Raw genomic sequence first — 24,134 nt, 5'->3', positions numbered from 1 at the left:
TCAGAAAATCAGCCGCAACATCTTTTTTTACCCGGATGGAAGTCCCTGCCTGATTTTCTTCATTACCAGAGGAAGCTGACGAATCATTAGTTCTTACCTCAGCGATCTCAACAGCTCTAACCCGTTTCGGCTGTTTCTTAGAATTTCCTTCCGAAATTGTGGCCTGAAGAAATAAAATACTTATGAAGCTCACTGTTTACCTACTAACTCAAGTGAAAGTTTTTTTTTTATTTTTAGCAATGCGAGATATCGGATGACGTGATGACGAGAATGGCCGGGTTCGTAAAACGATATGATTCTGACGTAACCAATCACGTTACTGATCTCATCCAACTAGGCTTGTTCTCTCTTTACTTGGATCTTTTCCTTTCACGCAGGAGTGCCAATTTTGAAAATAAAAATTTCCCTCGGAGCTATAGACACGTTGTAACTTTACTTTCTGAATATATCTCATACTTACTTTTAGAGACAATAATATTAAAAACTAATAAAAACATGTACATCTTAAAAAAAATACAAACATTCAAATAATAATTACAGATGTATATAAACATTAAATAATTAAGTAGAACTTATGTTTTAGTTTCACTTGGTGATGTAATTTTTGGAACTGGCTGTTGTTCGGTAGGTGGTAATATTATATAGTTTTGCAAATCGTCAAAATTAACGTATACTCTTTTATTTGATATAGAAGTATCAAGACATGTTACGAGTTGTTGGAATGTAGGACGTGCATCTGCAGAATGAGACCAACAGTGAATCATTAGGCTGTACCTATAAAACAAATAAAAAATTTCATTATAAATAAAACAAATTTTTAGTTAATAAATCTTCTATTTTATTTGATTTGATGTATTTTTTTTTATTAAACACCCTAGGAGCAACAGGAATCCTCCGTAAGTTAGGCAGAGAACCCTTCCCGGCCTCCTTCATTACCATCCGTTAGGGCCGGGAAGGGTTCCCGGCCTTAACCTTTTTTTTTTTCTTTTTTTTTAAGAGTTGGAATAACCCCATTTACGGGCGCCTGAGCGGTGTCGGGCTCGCTAACAGGTTCCATAAGATGTTATTAAATGCGTATGTGTTCCTGTGCACTACCGACTAAACTTCCACCCACCATTCCTGGTACAGCTGGTATGGATTACTTCTGGAAGGAGGAATACGCTCTCACACACATTCAGACACCACAGTCAACAGACACGGACCGCACACCCATAAAATACCAAACATCAGACTAAATCTCACCACACACTCCGCAACAACCAATCATCACTCAGAAAACATACCTCACGCCGTATACTCCACACATCACATCCAACCACATGAACAAACACCACACAGACAATCAAACACTATAGTATACTTATCTCACGGGTCACCATCGGATGCGGGAGCTGAGTGCCCACGATTTCATTGCACCCAAGCAATCCCCATACGTACAGGGAACCCCCTAGGTTCTCACCCACATACCTGTCCGCCCCCGCACCCTCCGACGACCCCTTCTTCTACTTCTGCGAGACTCCTTCCAGATGTACAGCTCCTCCATGATCTTCCTAGCAAATCTTACTACAGCCGTCCAATTTTCCGCGCTTTCTAACATGATCTGCTGTAGTTTCTCTGAGAGGAACATTTTCTTTTTATCTATAGTGTCCAATATTTTCCTCCTTGCATCCTCTGGATGGGGGAGCCAAAGAAGACGTGATATTCTGTCTCTTCCTCGTCTACACACACCGGACAACTAGCGGACTGATCAAACTTAAACCTAAAAAGGTATTCTCAGACCCCCACCCTTTCATGGCCCGCTAGAAACTGTGTGAGATAGTAATCCAGCGAGTCATGTCCCGACCCTAACCTAACCGGGGTCCAGGCATGCGTTGCACACACCCGTCTACCACTACGCGCCTCTCAAATACCATGAGGGATGATTTGAATGTATTTGTACTCAGTAAATGTATGTTATATATACAGAATGAAAAGGTTTATGCTGAACATTTTTAGTTCTGAAGGCCGAGGAAGAATAGAATGTAAGAGGGGAGAGAAATAGTTCAGAATGATGATACATAGAAATAGGAAAACTGAAAGTAATGAAAACTGATAAGAAATAAGGCTTCATTAATTTACCAACAACAGAAAAATAAAAAAAACCATGATGAAGTTATTTCAGATTTTTGGTTATTTTGATTACTTAGAATGAAAATGTACACGAAAGAAATAAGGAATATAATGTATATTAAGAAGATATTTTTTTGGAAATTTGGAAGAATTATCTTATTTGCTTGAATCTTATCCGCTAATTTTAATATCCAAAAATTCGGGTGCGGCTTAGATTCAAAATATTTTTTTAATTCCAAAAAAGTTTTTATATATTTTTTAAAACGCCTCTTAATTTTTTGTTTTCCAATTCCTTAAGTATTGTACATTGTTACGATTTAAAATTAACATTTAAAAAGCAATTTACAATTGAAAATACGAGACAGAAAATCGTGTGCACTGTATTTTGAGATAAAAAGGGTCTTGCTAGTTGATTTTTTACGCTCTCTCTCTCTCTTTTTCTGTTTTAGCCACCGGAACCACTGTAAGGTATTACTTCAGAGGATGATATGTATGAGTGTAAATGAAATGTAATCTTGTACAGTCTCAGATCGACCGTTCCTGAGATGTGTGGTTAATTGAAACCCAACCACCAAAGAACACCGGTATCCACGATCTAGTACGATTTTTTACCCTGGGATAAAAAATAAGAACTTGAATAAACTTATTCGTGTAATTCAAAACAAAAGGCGCTTAGTACAGCAATCGTGCTGTTTCTCAATACAATTCTCGGCCACACACGATTCATTGTATCAAAGATTTCATCGTGCCTTTTGGCTGGGAACAAATTGATCATCCACCACATAGTACTGACTTCGTGCCCAGTGATTACCACTTGTTACTGCATTTAAATCAACAACACCTCGGCAGTCAGGCCACGACAACCATAAAGTTGTTGAAACAGTTGTTCAGCAATGGTTATCATCTAAGGCGCCTAATTTCTTATATAAAGCTGGAATGCATGAGCTGATCTCACTATACTAAAAGTGATTAATTTATGAGAAAATGATATCCAATTGTAGATTAAGATGAATATAAATCTTTTCAACAAAAAAAAAATTGCTGGTTATTTTATATACTCGTATTAAAACGGTACTTAAAAAAAATGAAAACTGTCAACACAGTTGTAGATAAAATTTTCCCATCACGCAGCTGAAGCCTCGTTCCAGGAATTCCAACTACGGGTTGTTTCTGATGCACGGCTTACCCATATAACTTAATTTAAGATATTTATCATTTTATTAATTGAGAGGAGAGTGGAAGAAGTGTTAGGAGAAGACCAATTTGGTTTCAGGAAAAGTATGGGGACAAGGGAAGCAATTTTAGGTCTCAGATTAATAGTAGAAGGAAGATTAAAGAAAAACAAACCAACATACTTTGCATTTATAGATCTAGAAAAGGCATTCGATAACGTAGACTGGAATAAAATGTTCAGCATTTAAAAAAAAATTAAGGTTCAAATACAGAGATAGAAGAACAATTGCTAACATGTACCGGAACCAAACAGCAACAGTAATAATTTAAGAACATAAGAAAGAAGCCGTAATAAGAAAGGGAGTCCGACAAGGATATTCCCTATCTCCGTTACTTTTTAATCTTTACATGGAACTAGCAGTTAATGATGTTAAAGAACAATTTAGATTCGGAGTAACAGTACAAGGCGAAAAGGTAAGGATGCTACGATTTGCTGAAGATATAGTAATTCTAGCCGAGAGTAAAAAGGATCTAGAAGAAACAGTGAACGGCATAGATGAAGTCCTACGCAAGAACTACCGCATGAAAATAAACAAGAACAAAACCAAAGTAATGAAATGTAGTAGAATTAACAAAGATGGACCACTGAATGTGAAAATAGGAGGAGAAAAGATTATAGAGGTAGAAGAATTTTGTTATTTGGGAAATTGAATTACTAAAGATGGACGAAACAGGAGCGATATAAAATGTCAAATAGCACAGGCGAAACGAGCCTTCAATCAGAAATATAATTTGTTTACATCAAAAATTAATTTAAACGTCAGGAAAAGATTTTTGAAAGTATATGTTTGGAGTGTCGCTTTATATGGAAGTGAAACTTGGACGATCGGAGTATCTGAGAAGAAAAGATTAGAAGTTTTTGAAATATGGTACTATAGGTAAATGTTAAAAATGAGATGGGTGGATAAAGTGATAAATGAGGAGGTATTGCGGCAAATAGATGAAGAAAGAAGCATTTGGAAAAATATAGTTAAAAGAAGAGATAGACTTATAGGCCACATATTAAGGCATCCTGGAATAGTCGCTTTAGTATTGGAAAGACAGGTAGAAGGAAAAAAATGTGTAGGCAGGCCACGTTTGGAATATGTAGAATAAATTGTTAGGGATGTAGGGGGTATACTGAAATGAAACGGCTAGCACTAGATAGGGAATCTTGGAGAGCTACATTAAACCAGTCAAATGACTGAAGACAAAAAAAAAATCATTTTATTTAAATATAATACTTTTTCGTTCATTTAATTGGATGATTCTAAATAAAGCCCACGCGTATACCGTATTTAATTTACACGTGTGTGGCGGTAGTAATGGTTCTAACTAAACTAATATAATTTCACAATTTACATTGAAAAAATATCGCTTGTATGGTCAGCAGACTGTGTAGCCGAGCGGCTTACCGCAACAGGTACCGTGTCAGCGGGGCTATCCATTTCGAAATCCGGCCTGACCGAGTTATTTTTTCTGCTAAAGGAGGACATATTTCATACTAATACGTGTATTTATCAATGTATATAAAGGCATAGAATTAATAAAAGCATATTTTTTTGGGAAAGTATTTTTTTTTTACTTTGTCCCTATTAGTTTACACAGTATAGTACTTTGTTAATGAGCTTCTGAAGTAATTCTAATTGAATAAATTTGAATTTTTAATAAAAAAAAAAAAAATAAATAAACAACAATACACTTATTTATTATATTGTTATGTATCAAGAGATAAATATTTTAAATACATATCAGTACTTATATACATAAATATATTTCAATTAACTCCTTTAAAATTATTATTTCAACCAGTTATTTTATCTTTACACGTTTACATGTCACATTTCATGTCACGTATCTTAACATGAATAACCAATTTTACTTTCCCGTATAGATAGCGTTATAGTAGAGCTATAACACCAGAAGGGAAAATATTGTAATCATTCCAATTTAGGCAAATGCGATTTTCACCGGACCTTGACGTTTTAACATCTAAGAAACCCAAAAAAACTGGATGGAAATTTTCCGAATATGTGTTCGATATCGGCCTCTACATTACCTTATATCTCCAGAACTACTGAACCGATTTTGACCAGACTTGGTCAGATTACTTGTATACATGGGGCATTAATTCCATTAAATTTTCAATTTAAAAGGTCAAGGGGGTGAACGATGTAGAGCAAGGTTTTCCTCAGTATCTTAAGGTTTCGCCTTATTAAGGTCATATTTTTCTTATGTACATTTGTTAACTATTAAAAAATAACAATATTTGCAAGAAAATGTTTTTTTTGTAAAATCTTACTCCCATCCCAAAATATGCTATTGTAGTCGTCTGCTATTTTATGACGTCACATGTGAACGAAATAATTAAATAAATGTGTAATATTTAAAGTGTAAAAAAGTAACTTGGTCTGGCTAAGTCTTGAACTCGATCGGTAAGGTACTTGGTGCGTTAAGCCTAGACACCGGTCTACCGACCGTACAAGAGAAATTAATTCAATGTAAATTGTGAAATTACATAAACAGTTATTTTAAAATATATACTAGCAGCCCTAAAAATGTTCTTTTAACGAGTCGATATTCTGTGAAGTCAGCAGTAGTGGTCGAGACAAGTTGTCATTAACAAGTTTACACTGTTAAAAGAAGTAACGGCTAAGTTATTTTATTTAGGAACAGTTCATAAGTAAACCATTTAAATGGGTAGAATATGAATAAAAAAGACTTGTAATACATTATGTTGATCTCCATGGTAGAGTGGCTTTTCATCCAGAGATTCTACGTTCGAGTCCAGATCAAGGATGGGATTTTTTCACGAGTTAAAAAAAAATAATTTCATTGACATCCATCGGCGGATGCAAACCAGAATAAGTGGAATATAGAGAAGTAAATTGTTATCAGGATTTTTTCCTTCAAGTCAGTTATCAATATTAAACAATTATATTCGTTATACAGAGTGATTCAAAGAAACGGGAAATTAAAAAAATTAATTAACGTTAATGAAAATTTTATTTTAGAAAATAAATTTTATTCCACAACAAAGGTTTCAAGCACGGCTGCGTAACGAGCCGACGTCGCTGTAATCGCAAGACCGTTGTCATCCTCAAAAAAATAAAAGCCTATAACACCGTAAGATGACATAGCACACCACACGGTCACTTTCTGGCTGTGCAACGGACGCTGGTGTAGCTGCGTAGGATTTTCTTGTGCCCAGTATCTGAAATTTCGCTCGATAACAAATCCACTGAGGTGGAAATGCGCTTCGTCTGACATCCACAGTTCGTGAACAAACTCTTCGTTATCGTTTATCTTCTGAAGCATTACATTACAGAATTTTTCTCGCACAACTACATCGTTCGGTTTCAGTTCCTGGACGATCTGCAACTTGTATGGTTAGAATTGCAAGTCCTTCACTAACATTCTTCGAACACTTAAACTATGCGATTGTAAAGATGCTGAGAGGCGACGGATTGACCGATGTGGACTTCGTGTGACAGCATCTTGTAAAGCTTGAACATTCTGTGGTGTACGGACGGTTCGCTCACGGCCTGGAGGTTTCTTTTTCATTGCCGAACCGATTTCCTCAAAATTAGATATCCATGTTTTAATTGCACGTGCCGATGGGACACGGTCGTGCCGTCCCAGATTAAAATGACGACGAAGTTCTCTACGCGCTCCCTCCACACTATCATTGTTTTTGTAAAACGCTTTGATAGCAAATGCACGTTGCGCACCACTCTAAGGATCCATGACAACTAAATGGCAGGTTAGGTTAGAGAGGCTGGCGCCAGTTATCAAATAGTACCAATCGCCCACGGCTACCAACACAACTTTCAAAATTTCCCGTTTCTTTGAACCATCCTGTACTAAGGAAAAAACAGATTTTATATATTTATTAAACTGTATATTATAAAGAGTATACCCTATTTGATATCCATACAAACATAGTAATAAAAACCCCAACAGAATATATACAAACACCAACAAAAGAAGAATTAAAAAGTGCAATTAAACAACTAAAAAAACAACAAATCAAGCGGTGAAGACCAATTGCAGATGAAAAAAACGCAGGAGAAAATGCAATAATAAGTCTACAGGGAGGGATCCAAAAAAAATGGGAAAATAAAGAAATCCCAGAAAAATGGACAATAGCAATAATATGCCCAATCCACAAAAAAGGAGAAAAAACAAACCCGGATAATTATAGAGGGATATCCTTATTAGATTGCACGTATAAAGTATTATCTAGACTAATCTATAACAGAATAAAGACCAACTAGAAAATTAATTAGGGGAATACCAAGGAGGGTTTAGACCCGGAAGAAGCTGCCCGGAACAGATACTAAACCTAAAACTTCGACAAAAACTAAAACTAAATAATCGATTATTACAAATCGAGAGACAAACAACTGGTAATCTTCTTTATAGATTTAAAACAAATACATACATAGGGAATCCCTATTAAAAATAGTAAGGAATTTTGGTTTGCATCCAAAACTAATCAAAATGATTAGCCTAACTTTAAAAAATGCAATGTCAAAGGTTAAATTCAGAGGAGATACATCAGATACTTTTGAAGTAAAAACGGGATTGAGACAGGGAGATGGATTTAACTGTGCACTAGAATATATAATTAGAGAATGGAGAAGATTAAATCCGGAAAGAATAAAAATTGGAACAAAAAGTAAAGAAAACTGTCTGGGTTTCGCAGACGATCTAGCCCTCCTCTCAAAAAACATAAAAGAAGCTAGTACTCAAATAGAAACACTAGAACAACTTGCTGAAAAAAAAAGTTTGAAAATATCATACTATAAAAACTAAAATTACGGTCAGGAATGCACTATACATTAAACAAAGTGGAACTAGTGGAAAAATTTAAATACCTAGGAGGAGATATCATAACACATAACATCAATGAGAAAATAAACTGGCAAGAAAGAACTGAGAAACTTAAAAAATCATTAATAACTACCCAAAACATATACAGAGTGTCACATATAAAACGCAACCCAACCTTATATTGGTAGGTATTGAAATAATAAAAAGGCATGTGTAAATGTAAATGTAATTTTTATTATTACCATCCATTAACTTACATTTAGAGTAAATGTTGGAAGTGGCCGCCATATTCTTGAATACAAGCTTCAATTCTTTTTACAGCGTTTCTTGCAACTTTTTTCAAAGTTTGTGGCTGGATATTTAATACAACATCATGTTGTTCAACATTGCCTTTCAATTGTTCAAGTGTTTGTGTGGTTTGTTGCTGTAGGCTTTTTCTTTGAGGTAACCCCGTAGAAAAAAATCCGCCACAGTCAAATCTGGAGATCTTGGTGGCCACAAGCCTCAACCGACAACACGATTACCAAAGAATTCCTCGACGAAATCAGAAGTTGAACCTGCGTAGTGCGATGTCGCACCGTCATGTTGTAACCGGCAGTCTTCCTCTTCCAAGAGTGCGATGTACTGAAATAAAATATCCTGATATCGTTCTGCATTAATGATGTACTCGAAAAAAATAGGACCGATTATTTTCTTCCGCGATATCGCGCACCACACGCCCGACTTCTGCGGGTGTAATTGTTTTTCGTGATAAACGTGGGGATTTTAGGAGCTCCAAATTCTACTGTTTTGGCTGTTTACTTAACCGTCCAAATGATACCGTTCTTTATCTGTGAAAAATAATGAATCCATAACGTTAATTCCCTCACGCAAAAAATCGACGGAACCGTTGACAATATTGTAGCCGTTTTTCTTTGTCGGGCTCAAGAAGTCGATGAAACGTTTGAATGCGATAAGGTCGTAATCGTAATCGTTTGGTCGCTTGATGAACGGTCGATTTAGACAAATTAATTTCAGCAGACAAACGTCTGATCGATTTATTTGGCGAGTAATCGGTCTTTGATTTCAGTGATTGTATCTGTATTCAACACTGACGCAGATCTTTTGTATTCCTTGTTATTAACAGAATCGGTCTCTCTAAATTTTGCGACTAACCTTAATACTGATGTTTTGTTAGGAGCCGGTTTATCTGGGTACTTATGGCGAAACAAATCTTGCACTGCAACCGCTGATTTCGTACTGAATTACGACTCAACAATGAAAACACGTTCATATAGCGAAAACACCATCTTGTCTATATCAATACACTTAACGTTATGATTGCATTATTGTTATCGGTAGTGTTCTACTGCGTCGCCGCAATGTTCAGATGTTGGACGAGTCCATTTCAGTAACGAGTAGAGGAGTAACCTTGACTTTTTGAAATTTCATGGATGAGTGATTGATGGGTTGCGTTTTATACGGGACATCCTGTATAATAAAAATTCATATCGACAAAAAATAAAATCAGACATTACCAAACAGTAATTCATCTAGAAATACAATACGCCAGCGAGATTCTCTTCGGGCCATACAAAATTGGAGAAAAAGAATCGAAAAGATAGAAAGGAATATAATCAGAAAACGTATAAAGAAGAAAAACATAGTAGAAGGATGGCGGAGGATAATCCCAAATGAAGAAGTATATAAAATAATAACCCCACTAACAAATTTCTTCAAGAAAAAAGAATTTCATTCTTGGGGCAGTTTATTAACAAAAAAGACCAGACTTGCAAACCAAATAAGTAATTTATACTGGGAAAGAACAACAAAACCGAAATAGACAAAGGAAGTCCGAAAAGATATGGAAGAGTTGAGAGAATCTCCAAAGAAGATCTAATCACAAAATCTGGAAAACACGACAAACTAATATGATAAAATTTGAACCTAAACTCAAAAAGAAATCCAACAGGGTGTATTCAGAGGTGGACAGACGCCAAAGATCAGAACGCCTCAAAAATTTGTTGGAAAAAAGAAAACAAACAAGAATAAAACAACTCACACGATTCGAAAAGAAGAAGAACCGATTACGAAATGGACGGCCGAGAAATTGAACGAAAGTTATCCTATGTGATCGTTAAAGCAACAAAAAAAAAAAAAACAGCAAGACTTATTCATGTAATATGACTTTAAGGTTACTTAAATTTAACTTTTGATTTGTGAAGTTATCAATTAGAAGGGAAGTCATTATTATTTTTATATTTTTAATAAAAAAATTTTTCAAATTTAAAGTTTTTTTCTTTTTTTACTTTTAAAACCATAATGGATCACTTTAGTTCATTTTTTTTGGCAAGTTCTTTCTTTTCTTGCTGATTTGTTGTTTTTCAGCTTTTCTTTTTTGCCAGTAATTTCTAAGGGTTTCAGATCTTCTTGTTCAGAGTACACCCGGCTTATTGTTTTCTTGGGTTTTGATAGGAATCTTGTTTCTTTATTTTTTAATTTCTCATAGTTTCCGATTTTCGTTTTTAGGTTTTCACCGGTTATGTCTAATTCCTTCACGTCTTTCTGTACTTCGTATAACCAGTTCGGTCTCCTTTTCTTGTTCCAGAAAAGTTCGATTATCCGTCTGATAAGTCTGGTCTCTTCCGTTCTGAAAATATGTCCTAGAAAGGAAATTCTCTTCTTTATAAATTTATTAGTTATCGGGATGATCGTTTTGTAAATCTCTTCGTTTAGAATACTTCTCCAAATCCCGTCTTGTTTAATGTTTTTCCCGACGCATCGTCGTAGAATCTGTCTTTCAATCTTTTCCAGTTTGTCGGTAAACCTTGTCTGGTACGGTCCAAATATGGTTTCGCATCCGTAAAGTATTTCTGGTCGGATAACTGAGTTATAATGTCTTATTTTTGTGTTTATGGACGTGCATTTTTTGTTACAGATGTTTTGCGTTTTTATTGTGGCTTTGATGAGTTTATTTATTCTTTCATTCCAGTTTGGATTTTCTTGGAGGTTGTGTGTGATGTTTTCCCCCAAATATTTAAAGTTTTCTACTAGTTCTATGTCATTATTGTTTATTTTTACTTTGCTAATACATAGTGGGTCTCTCACCATAATATTGGTTATTTCGTATGAAATTTTTAGACCAATTTCTCCTGCAATCTCTTCCAGTGTTGACAGTTGGTATCTGGCCTCTTCTATATTTTGGGATAGTAGGGCTAAATCGTCCGCAAAGCCTAGGCAATTTACTGAGATACCTTTTCCTATTTTAACGTTGTCTTTATTTAATTTTTTCCAATCCCGTATTATAAATTCAAGGGCACAGTTGAATAAAAGCGGTGACAGTCCATCTCCTTGTCTCAGTCCTGTTTTGATGTCGAATGGATCAGATATTTCTCCCCCGAATTTAACCATGGATTTGGTATCCGTTAATGTTAGTCCGATGATTTTGACTAGTTTTGGGTGAAGCCCTAAACTTCTCAGGATTTTTAGCAGGGATTCTCGATGTACACAATCATATGCTTTCTTGAAATCAATAAAAGTCACTACCAGTTGTTTATTCCTTAGTTTATGATACCTTATAATTAATTGTAAATTTAGAATTTGCTCTGGGCAGCCTTGCCATGGTTTAAATCCCCCTTGGTATTCCCCTAGTTCTTGTTCCAGTTGGTCTTTGATTCTGTTGTAAATTATTCTCGATAGAATTTTGTAAGTGCAATCTAGTAAGGAAATTCCCCTATAGTTGTCAGGGTTGGTTTTATCACCTTTTTTATGTAAAGGGTTGATTATTGCGGTTTTCCATTCTTCTGGAAATTCCTCTTTGTGCCATATTTTTACCATTTCTTTGTGGAGATTTCTGTGTATTTTTTCTGACGCGTTCTTTTTTAATATAGATTTATATTTTTATATCCGTTGTTTTAAATCACTGTCAAATAAATTATTTTATTTGAATGGTATCTCAAGTCACCTTTAAACTGGTTCTTAAGATTTCATAAAAAATGGGAATGACGTTGGTAATTTCAATGGTACTTGAGAAGGATATTAAAGTAAAAAAACAAATTAAGTGCTCTATTAGAGATAACATAAATTATTCAAGTCATAATACAAATACTAAAAATTGTTTTAATATCACCTTTTTACCCTTTTCAATGACAATTTTGATTTTTTTTTTAAATTTATTTTGCATAATAACTATTTTATTTTTACTTTTATAATATATTTTAGTTTTAAGATTGTTTTTTAGTTCCTTTTACGAAATAAAGGAAGTATTTTGATCGTGAAAAATTTCGGTTTTCAGATTTCAACGGAAATATCCATTTTGACCATCCCTGAATCCTTTTTGACTAGTTTCAGCGTGACGTCTTTATCACGGATAACTCAAAAGTGATTAGCCGTAGAATGTTGAAATTATGGATTTTAGGACTGTTGTAACATCTAGTTGTGTGCCTCCGCTTTGGATTATAATTGACTGGACCAAAAGTGTCCAAAAAAGCCAAAAGAGGTTTTTCTTAATTGCGGTAATAATCCCTCATTGAGAGCATTTCAATTTATATCATAAGTGGTTCTTATTTTCATTGGTTCCAAAGTTATATTCAAATAAAAGTTTAATTAATGAAATATTTGGATATTACAAGAAGAAGACATATCTGTTCAAATCCGACTTATCTCCTTTTTTAACTTTTTTTTTTAAATTTAAATATATTGATTTATTAATAATTATTAACTTCTGATTGTAAAAACGGTTTTAGGATAAATAATAATTCAAAAATAACAATAAAAAATCAGATGTTATCAGAAAAATGAAATTTTATGTACTTTTCATTTTAATTCAAAAATATTTACGAGGTTAATGATTATTATTAATAAATTAGTATATTTAAATTTAAAAAAACACATAAAAATTTGTATTGTTACCACATTATTCCTAAATTAATACCCATAAATTAATGGATGGTAATAATAAAAATTACATTTACATTTACACATGCCTTTTTATTATTTCAATACCTACCAATATAAGGTTGGTTTGTGTTTTATGGGACACTCTGTATCTTCTCTAAAACGCAATTCAATAATAACGTTGATAAGCTCTTGTCTTACTCCTGTTTTAATTTTAAACAGCTCTGAGAGTTCTGCCATGAATTTAACTTTGGAGGTGTTTGTTAATGTGGCTTTGATCAACTCTGTAGTTTTACTGTCCAGTCCCAGTTCTGTTAAAATGTTGATTAATTCTTTCTCTGTCTATGGAATCATAGGCCTTCTTAAAATCAATGAAAGTTATGACGTACTTTAAATTTCTGATTCTTTTAATACCCATCATGCTTCTAAGGTTTAGTATTTGTTCTACGCTTGACCTGTCTCCCTCTCTTTTTCCTGTTTAGCCTCCGGTAACTACCGTTAAGATAATTCTTCAGGGGATGAATGAGGATGATCTGTATGAGTGTAGTCTTGTACATTCTCAGTTCGACCATTCCTGAGATGTGTGGTTAATTGAAACCCAACCACCAAAGAACACCGGTATCCACGATCTAGTATTCAAATCCGTGTAAATATATTTGGCTTTACTAGGACTTGAACGTTGGAACTCTCGACTTCCAAATCAGCTGATTTGGGAAGACGCGTTCACCACTAGAACAACCCGGTGGGTAACACACGCAATACTAAATATTTTATGATTCCATTTCATTCTTTCCGATATGTGTGTTCTCTACAGATTAAACAACTACTGAACGGATATATTGACTAGTTTCGGCGTGACGTTAGTACGTACGTATGTATCTCGCATAACTTAAAAACGATTTTAAATTTATACGTATAAAAAAATGTTAATGTTTGTTTGTTCAAAATCTTAAATTTCCGACAGTTCTTTACTGACTGGTTTGAAATTTTGACAGAACGTTGCATTCGGATACGCACGTGTTTTTATAAACCTAATATTTATATACCTAAGACGTCACACCCCTGACACGTAAAAAACATGTTTTTTTTTTTTTTAAATAGCGCTATCTGTTGGATGTAAAAGCAACACACGCTATACTTTCTTTTCCTGTTTAGCCTCCGGTAACTACCGTTTAGATAATTCTTCAGAGGATGATATGTATGAGTGTAAATGAAGTGTAGTCTTGTACATTCTCAGTTCGACCATTCCTGAGATGTGTAGTTAATTGAAACCCAACCACCAAAGAACACCGGTATCCACGAGCTAGTATTCAAATCCGTGTAAATATATCTGGCTTTACTAGGACTTGAACATTGGAACTCTTGACTTTCAAATCAGCTGATTTGGAAAGACGCGTTCACCACTAGACCAACCCGGTGGATTCTACGCTTAAACCCTTCCTAAACCCTCCCTGATATTCATCCAGTTGTGGGTGAAGTGTTGTCTCAGCCCTGTTTAAGAGTGATTTGGAAAAGATTTTATAAGTTAGGGGTACTAACTATTATTAGTTTAAATTAATAATTAAACTAATTATTAATTTAATATTAACAAAGTAAAAAAAAAAAAATAAATAAATAAATTTACACGAGATTTAATTATTTTTATCTCTTACTTACGAATAGTCATACTTTTACTTAAGGTAAGGAAAACTTTAATTGTAAAATGGCGCTGCAACTCAGAAAAGTTTGGGAAGCACTGATTTCAACGATTTAACTTTCTTTAAAGGTTTTTTTAATTCCGATTACAACTTTTACTTTAATTTTCATGTAATTATAGCGTTTAAAAAGTTTAATTCTAATCGAATTTTCTAAGTTTCTGTTTCTATTTAATGAAGTAAATTTGTCTGTTAAAATAATGTATTTAGTTTAAAAAGTATTATAATTAAAAACAAATTTATTAATTCTTAATTAATAAATATATTTTCTTGATTATAAAATTTGACGTCATTAATTATCTATCACAAGATAGATATATATACTTGTATATACATAAAGAAAAATTTAAATGATAAAATTTTAAGAATTAATTTTAATCTCAACAATTATTGACATTTACTTATCAAAACAACTTGTATAAAAGTTATATTTCTATACTTCAAAGAAATTTAAGTGTTTTTGTGAATTCCCATGCATTAGCTACTGATACTTAGAAATTTTTTTTTTCTTAATTTATTAGTGTTAATAAAATAATACCAAAGAAATAAATCATAAATTAATCTATCAATTAATTAATTTTAAATTAGTAAATAATAAATAAAAATTATTTTATTACAAGACACGCGCCAGTAAAACTTTTTTATATATGTGGATTAAGAAAAATAAATAATAAAATTATATACCTAATTTTTAAAATAAAAAAACAGGAAATAAAAACAAGTTAAAAAATAGAAAAAAAACTCGTTAATTTAATTCAAGTATATTATAAAAAATCTGATGTGAACAATGACTTTGTTATACGCGTGTTAAATTACATTTACACATTTTTTTTTTTAAATGAATAGTACATAAAATTATATTTCATTAAAAACTTCTGATATTTTTTCATATTTTTTGTTATTATTGAATTATTATTCATCGTAAAACTTTTTACAATGAGAGGTTAATAATTATTAATAAATCAATATATTTTAATTAAAAAAAAGTTAAAAAAAAATAGAGATGAAGTCGGATTCGAACCAATGTGCCTTAGCCTTATAAAATCCAAATATTTGATTAATTAAATTTTTATTAAAAGATTTAAATGGCAGAAAGGCTCCTGGAATAGACGGAATACCTGTAGAATTACTGCGCAATGCAGGTGAGGAAGCGATTGATAGATTATACAAACTGGTGTGTAATATTTATGAAAAAGGGGAATTTCCGTCAGACTTCAAAAAAAGTGTTATAGTCATGATACCAAAGAAAGCAGGGGCAGATAAATGTGAAGAATACAGAACAATTAGTTTATCTAGAATGCATCAAAAATCTTAACTAGAATTCTATACAGAAGAATTGAGAGGAGAGTGGAAGAAGTGTTAGGAGAAGACCAATTTGGTTTCAGGAAAAGTATAGGGACAAGGGAAGCAATTTTAGGCCTCAGATTAATAGTAGAAGGAAGATTAAAGAAAAACAAACCAACATACTTGGTGTTTATAGACCTAAATAAGACTTTTGATAACGTAGACTGGAATAAAATGTTCAGCATATTAAAAAAATTAGGGTTCAAATACAGAGATAGAAGAACAATTGCTAACATGTACAGGAACCAAACAGCAACAGTAACAATTGAAGAATATAAGAAAGGGAAGAATATAAGAAATATAAGAATAATCGAGGTTTCGATTTTTTAGTGTGCAGTCAAACTGTTTTTTTTCCATTAGATTCTTATGTAAAATGGATAAAATTGTAAAAAAGCTAAGTGAGCCATTTAAATCCAGTGAATAGATTGGTAAAAAGACAACATTGTAAACTGATAGTTATTTTAATTGTGGTTTTACCTCATTAGACGGAAAACCACAGCACGTTGTTTGCTTTCAAGCAGTGGCGATTCGAGTATAGGCACTGTGAAACTGCAGCACCCCCTATTTTTACTTGATATTATCGATAAAATTTAATATAATGATTCCTTTTTTCTTCAATTATTTCTTTATACAGAGTCATTCACGGGAACCGGATGTTTTTGAAGTGGGTTGTACTCGGGCGTTCGTGGTGGGTGGGGCACGGGGCTGGTGTCTGACGTTTCCTTTGTTCATAGCATTTACATTTGAGACGTTGAGATGGAGCCGTGGACGCTAAACCAACGCCTGTACGCGTATGACAGTTTTGTGCGAAATGACGAATCCGTAACTGCTGTTCAGCGAGATTTCCGCTGTCAGTTTAATATCTATCGTAAAGCAAGTGTCCCTTCTCGTAACACAATATTGCGACGGGTAAACAACCTTCGAACAAGCGGTTCAATATTGAAGAAAAAACCAACGGGTCCCCGACGAACTGCTAGCACTCCGGAGAACATCGAACGAATAAGGGAAGCCGTTGTCAGAAGCCCACGCCGCTCTATTCAGAGGCATTCAGCAGCGCTTCAAATGGGCACAAGTACGGTAAGACGAATTCTGCATACAGACCTGCATTTCCATCCTTACAAGATAGCCGTCATGCGGCAGTTAAACGAGCAAGATTTCACGCAGCGATTACAATTTTGTCGACAAACGCTTACCGTTTTTGAAGAAAATGAAAATTTGTTATCGTTAATGAGTGACGAAGCCCGTTTTCATCTGAATGGCTTCGTCAACAAACAGAATTGCCGGTATCGGACAGAAAGAAACCCCCATCGGCTTCACGAGAGACCACTTCGTAGCCCAAAGGTGACGAATGTCTGGTGTGCAATAGGAAAGGTCGGTGTTATTGGACTTTTTTTTTTTTTTTAAGAAAATGACGCTGCCGTAACTGTAACAGCTGATCGTTACATTGCGATGTTGAATACGTTATTCATCCCTGAGTTACGAAACCGGGGAATCGATTTTCAAAATGTGTTATTCCAGCAGGATGGAGCTACAGCGCACAGCGAGGGCAACGATGGCTGTTCTCTGTAACTTGTTTCCGGGACGGATCGTTTCCAGATTCGGCGACATTCCTTGGCCCCCTCGGTCCCCCGACTTGGGTAATTGTGATTTTATTCTGCGGGGGTTTCTGAAATGGCGTGTGTACGGCGATAAACCGCGTACATTGGAGGACCTAAAGATCGCAATTCGTCATCACGTCACCCAGATTGATATAGACATGCTGCAAAGAATTGAGGCCGGTTACCGTGAAAGGCTACAACAATGTATTGCCCAAAATGGACATCACTTGCCGGACATAATTTTTCGTTCGTGAGTAAGTAACAAATGTTTTGATTTAACAAGTGTTTCAGTACCAATAAAACTTTTTTAAAGTAAATATTCAATTTTTTATGATTATTTTAAAAACATCCGGTTCCTGTGAATGACCCTGTACTTATGCAATATATAATTCTTAAGCTTATTATCAGTAACCATTCCCCAATTTATGAAAAAAATGGAACTGTGCGCTTCACAGTTCCAACTGTGTGGTATTTGGTTGTTGCGCATGCATACATAGGATGCTGCACGCAAGGTTGTGAGGGAGAGAGAGAGAGAGAGTGATTGAAAGGGAGCACTGTCGCTTCCGCAGTGTCGACCCTGGCGTGCTCGTGGAAAGTAGTTTTTTTTTTACTCCGCGTGTATATAAAACGTCCCTTGTTCGTTTCCTTTTTCTAGTTTAGTCGGTGGAAGGAATATGAAAGCGATTTAGTTGTTTTTTCAGTAGCGATCAAAATATGGCGGATAACAATGGCTCTTTGATCGTCAAATCTGTCCTAAAACAAGCTGGAAGGGCGAAAGAGAGGGTTATAGAAGATTTACGAAACAAAATTGATAATATAAAAATACTAAAAGAAGCAAATTTCAGATTTAATATTAAAGAAAAAAAAACAACAACGATGATTTCTTCAGAAGAACTCAAAAAAGCAAAATCTGACAGATCTGAAGATGTTTTGGGAAGTAATCAAGAAGAAAAAGAAAAAGATAAGACAAACTGTGACCACTGTGACCTCAAAATCCTAAAAAAAAAAACAAATTATTTTTTTCTCATGAATTGATTTCATTATTGTTTATTTGTAAAGGCTGATTTCCCGATCCCACTTTCGTATCTCGCTGCTCTAGAGTTATGATTCCAGGAAAGGAAAAAAAAAGTTTTTTTTTTTTTTTTTTTGTAAATATAACTCAATTTTTATCACATTTAACTTTCACGTTACATTTAATTTAGCTATTGGCCACGGCTTCTATTATCTGTAATATTCATTCGCATAAGGACTTTGTATGGTATCATTTTACCATTGTTATTTGAATTAATAATTATTTCCGAAGAAGAAGAAGAAATGAAAATAAATTTCATTAAAGATAGGAATATAATTTGAAATGAAGAACAGAAATATATAACTGTATTTTGAATATCGTAGTAAAAAAAATAACTTGCAAGAAACCAATAAAAAACAGTACTTTTTTATTTTTCAATTTTATTCATTCAGAATGACGTGCGTACTTACTTGTCTGTCTCTTCGGGTGGTACATTGGTTGACATTAACTTCGCGAGTTTTCAAAAGATTTTGTCGTATATTAGATATAGAAATTAAATTAAAAAAAAAAAACAAATCGTATGATATTTTGATTTAATATACTAAAATAAAAACGTCTTAATCAACTTTAATCACATATAAACAAGAGATCACATATAAACTGATGTGGACGCCAGATGACTTCCTTGTACGCCTATTAAATTACATATACACATTTTTAAAAGTACATAAAATTTTATTTCATTAATAACTTATGATATTTTTCATAATTTTTTTTTCTATTGTTATTTTTTAATTATTATTTATCTTAAAACTTATTTTACAATCAGAGGTTAATAATTATTAATAAATCAATATGTTCAAATTAAAAAAAAAAAAGGATATGAAGGAGATAGAAGAACAATTGCTAACATGTACAGGCACCAAACAGCAACAGTAACAATTGAAGAACATAAGAAAGAAGCCGTAATAAGAAAGGGAGTCCGACAAGGATGTTCCCTTTCCCCGTTACTTTTTAATCATTACATAAAACTAGCAATTAATGATGTTAAAGAACAATTTAGATTCGGAGTAACAGTACAAGGTGAAAAGATAAAGATGCTACGATTTGCTGATGATATAGTAATTCTAGGCGAGAGTAAAAAGGATTTAGAAGAAACAATGAACGGGATAGATGAAGTCCTGCGCAAGAATTATCGCGTGAAAATAAACAAGAACAAAACAAAAGTAATGAAATGTAGTAGAAATAACAAAGATGGACCACTGAATGTGAAAATAGGAGGAGAAAAGATTATGGAGGTAGAAGAATTTTGTTATTTGGGAAGTAGAATTACTAAAGATGGACGAAGCAGGAGCGATATAAAATGTCGAATAGCACAATCGAAACGAGCTTTCAGTAAGAAATATAATTTGTTTACATCAAAAATTAATTTAAATGTCAGGAAAAGATTTTTGAAAGTGTATGTTTGGAGTGTCGCTTTATATGGAAGTGAAACTTGGACAATCGGAATATCTGAGAAAAAAAGAAGTTTTTGAAATCCGGTGCTATAGGAGAATGTTAAAAATCAGATGGGTGGATAAAGTGACAAATGAAAAGGTATTGCGGCAAATAGATGAAGAAAGAAGCGTTTGGAAAAATATAGCTAAAAGAAGAGACAGACATATAGGCCACATACTAAGGCATCCTGGAATAGTCGCTTTAATATTGGAAGGACAGGTAGAATGATAAAATTGTGTAGGCAGGCCACGTTTGGAATATGTAAAACAAATTGTTAGGGATGTAGGATGTAGAGGGTATACTGAAATGAAACGACTAGCACTAGATAGGGAATCTTGGAGAGCTACATCAAACCAGTCAAATGACTGAAGACAAAAAAAAAGATATATTATGACAAAAAACTAATTTAGTGTACAACTATCAAAAGTCAAAGTTACTTTCTCTGAGATTATTGTTGTTTAATCTATAACAAGCACTTGTGTGAAAAGAAAAAAAAGAATGTATCAAATATACAGAGTGATATTTTAATCCTGTTACGCAATTTTAAATGTAATTTAAGAAAGGGAAATTTAGGAGGAATAAAAAATGTTTTTGTTACTTACAAAAGAGATTTAATAAAAAGCTATTATTTTATTATTAATTGTTAAAGAATATGTTGAAAATGCCCACAACACTGTTAGTTGTGGTAGATTTTAGAGTGAGAGCGGACTGTATGTGTTCATAGGTGATGAATAAAGACAACACCTTGTTGATTACTGAAGGATTGTTTAATTGTACACCGGCTTGGCGGTTTAAAATAATTTTGTAACATAACACTTATAACTTATAACTTAACTTAAAGAGAGCAAACTTAAACTAAATAATACTTTAAGTAATGTTCATCCGAACAAGAATTGAGAGAGTCCATTTGGACACGACCTATAAAATTTCTTTCTTGGTGGGGATGAATTATCATGAAATTTTATTCTAATTTTATTATTAAAGGTAATAAATAAATAAACTTTTTAAAAAAAACCAAAAATAAATGAAGTTCTCAACTTGATGTTTGGTGTGTATAATCTGTACGTGAATATCTGAAAACCAATGTTTAGATTTTTTAAATTCCAAGTTTAAAGGATTAAAATGGAATTAACATTATATTTTACAATTTTTTTTTTAATTTCTTTATAAAAAAAGCGTTTTATTAAGTTTTCAAAGCAAAATTCAGTGTCTTGGCCTTTCGTCAGGAGGTTCTTGATTCAAATCCCGGTCATTTTTCATACACTACGGAATTCCATTTCCGTATGTGGCGAAATCCAGAAAAAAAATATATTACGGTTTGATTTTTTTTATCTAAAAATCAATTATTTTTTAATCATCTGTTGAGGTTAAAAAATTAAGCAACAGAGAAGAATTGTGAATAGTCGAACAAACTGATCAAATAATGATGATTTGAAATTAAAACGTAATTAATTACGAATCTTTGCGTAATTATACACACTATACTTTTTTTCTTTTTAAAATATGTTGATCTCAACACACTTTACTATTAAGATAATTATTTTTAATATAACATAGAAATAAAACGTAATTTACTTATCATAATCTAATTAATCCTTTTTCTACTTACTGATATATTATCGTTAATAAAAATAGTTATAATATTAAAATTAATCTTCTCTTTCTACTACTTAAAGACACGTTTTTGCACGCGTGTTTCAAAATGGGAAATGAAATAAAAAAAAAAAAATCATTATCTTTTAAAAGGAAATTCAAAAATAATCAGTTGAATATACAAAGAGAAATCTATATAAATAAAAATGTAAATGTTCGTTTATTCAAAATCTTAAATTATTGAAAATTCTTCACAGATTGCTTTGAAATTTTGTCACAACGTTGCATTCGAATACGCGCGTGTTTTTTGTATACCTAAGATGTTACACTTGGGAAAAAGTAAAAACGTTTTTTTTGTTTTAAAACAGCGCTATCTGCTGGCTGTAAAAGCAACAAAACAACTATTTTACGATTTCGTTTCAATGTTTCCGATATGTGTGTCCGCGATAAAAAAACTACTGGACCGATTTACGAGCGGGGAAAAAAGGGAGAAAGGGAAAAATCGGGAAAGATAAAAGGGAAAATAGAAAAAAAGGTAAAAACGGGGAAAACGAAACACGGGAAAGCAAAATGGAAAGGAGATAAAATAAAAGGAGAAAGGATAAAGAGAAATGGAAAAGTAAAGGAAAAGAAGGAAGTGGTGGAAATGGGTAAGGGGAAATGGTATAAATGAAACTTGGCAAAGAAAATGTGGAAAAGGGGAAAATGAGAAAGGATAATAAAAGGGCGAAAGGGGGGAAAAAGGTTAAATTTTCTGAGGTTCCTTGATGTTCATTTTGTTAATGTTTTATCAAACTTTCAATTGTGTTCATTTAATCTATATATATATATATATATATATTAAATATAGCAAAGCATTTCCGGGTCTGCTAGTATAAAAATAAATAACCAATTCTAGGAAAGTTTAAAACTTTGTCGTCAGCTTTTTAAATCAATAACAACTCACCGGAAATTTTCTTGTAAAACAATATTGACAAACAGGAAGTACTGTAATGAATACAAACAGTACTTTTAATTCTTAATTGAATATTTTATGAAACTGTTTTGTATAAATTTATAAAATCTAATACAAAAAAAAAAAGAAAAACTAGATTGCGTCATATATACATATGAATATTTTAAAATGTAATCTATTATATAAGAAAATAATTGAAAATTATTATTAGAAGTTAAAATAAAATTGTTAAAGTTTCCTTCAGAGTTATGTTTGTAATAACGACACGAGATAATTTCAATCTATACTAGCAGACCCGGCAATACTTTACTATTGCTAGATTTAAGTATATACGAGGAGTGACAATAAAGTAATGAAACTGATTGTTCTTTGCAAGTTGTGGCAACCCTGCAGCTTGCGTAGGCACACCATCTTTGACCTTGGTCTATAAGCTACGTCTAGTCCAAGCGGCACATTGATGCAACTGCTCAGTCGTGAGTTGTGCTGTAATAAGTGAACACGTGTTTGCGTCTCTCGTCACAGAAATGAAACGGCAAAATATTGCGCAACGGTATGCCATTTCTTTTTGCGTTAAATCAAGTGAAAACGCGACGACAACTTACGGTAAGCTTCAGAAGGCTTTTCGAGAGGAGGTTATGTCAAGAGCTCAAGTTTTTCGGTGGCATAACGTTTTTAGTGAAGGCAGAATGAATGTTGAAGATGAAGACCGCAGTGGACGACCATCAACCTCACGGACAGATGTCAACTTGACCAGGGTGCCTGAAATCGTACGATCTGATCGAAGATTATCCGTGAAAATGATCGCAAAAGAACTCAACATCGATCGAGAAACGGTTCGTCTAATATTAACTGAAGATCTTGGTATGAGAAAGATTTGTGCAAAAGTGGTCCCCAAAAATCTCACATCAGCGAGAAACACGGAAAAATGTGGCAGCCGATCTGTTAGAGCAAACGGAAATCAATTCAGATTTGTTGAGCCGTGCTATCACTGGTGATGAAGGTTGGTTTTTCAATACGATCCCGAGACAAAACGCCAATATCATCAGCAAATCGTAGCATCTATCTATATAATATATCTATCATAAATAAATCTACAGAAAAAAGTTAAGGTTATAAAAAATTAACTGTTTTTTATGTGTTTTACTTACAGTTCATCCGAACAATTTGCAGGTTTTTCTAATCTATTTCCTTGCAATAAATAATTGAGCAATTCATAATCAACGACTGTTGGGTATGGAAATCCACCTGAAAAAATAAAAAAAAAACTTAATAATATTCAGTGTAAGTGCAAATAATTATTATTTTGATAAATAACAAAACGTTAATACTTAAATAAATTTTCTACCTTTGAATATAAAAGAATAAAATTTATCAAATTCCTCCTTCTATCTCGAAAAGATCTTTTTTTT

The 24,134-nt window shown here is 33.2% G+C and overlaps 1 protein-coding gene across 1 annotated transcript in view; it reads right to left on the bottom strand.

Moving 5' to 3' along the window:
- Positions 1-550: 550 nt before the first annotated feature.
- The window catches only part of LOC142334063 (fibroblast growth factor receptor 1-like), a 99,312-nt gene continuing 75,728 nt past the window's right edge, over positions 551-24,134 (bottom strand). The window contains exons 11-12 of the mRNA XM_075381731.1: positions 23,874-23,970; positions 551-774 (exon numbers count right to left, since the gene is read on the bottom strand). Coding sequence (XP_075237846.1) covers positions 573-774; positions 23,874-23,970 — 299 coding nt within the window. The 3' untranslated portion in view covers positions 551-572. The remainder of the gene's footprint in view (positions 775-23,873; positions 23,971-24,134) is intronic.

This window comes from Lycorma delicatula, chromosome 13 (assembly GCF_047948215.1).
Source record: "Lycorma delicatula isolate Av1 chromosome 13, ASM4794821v1, whole genome shotgun sequence".
Lineage (NCBI taxonomy): Eukaryota > Metazoa > Arthropoda > Insecta > Hemiptera > Fulgoridae > Lycorma > Lycorma delicatula.
This window is presented reverse-complemented; position numbering and strand designations above follow the sequence as displayed.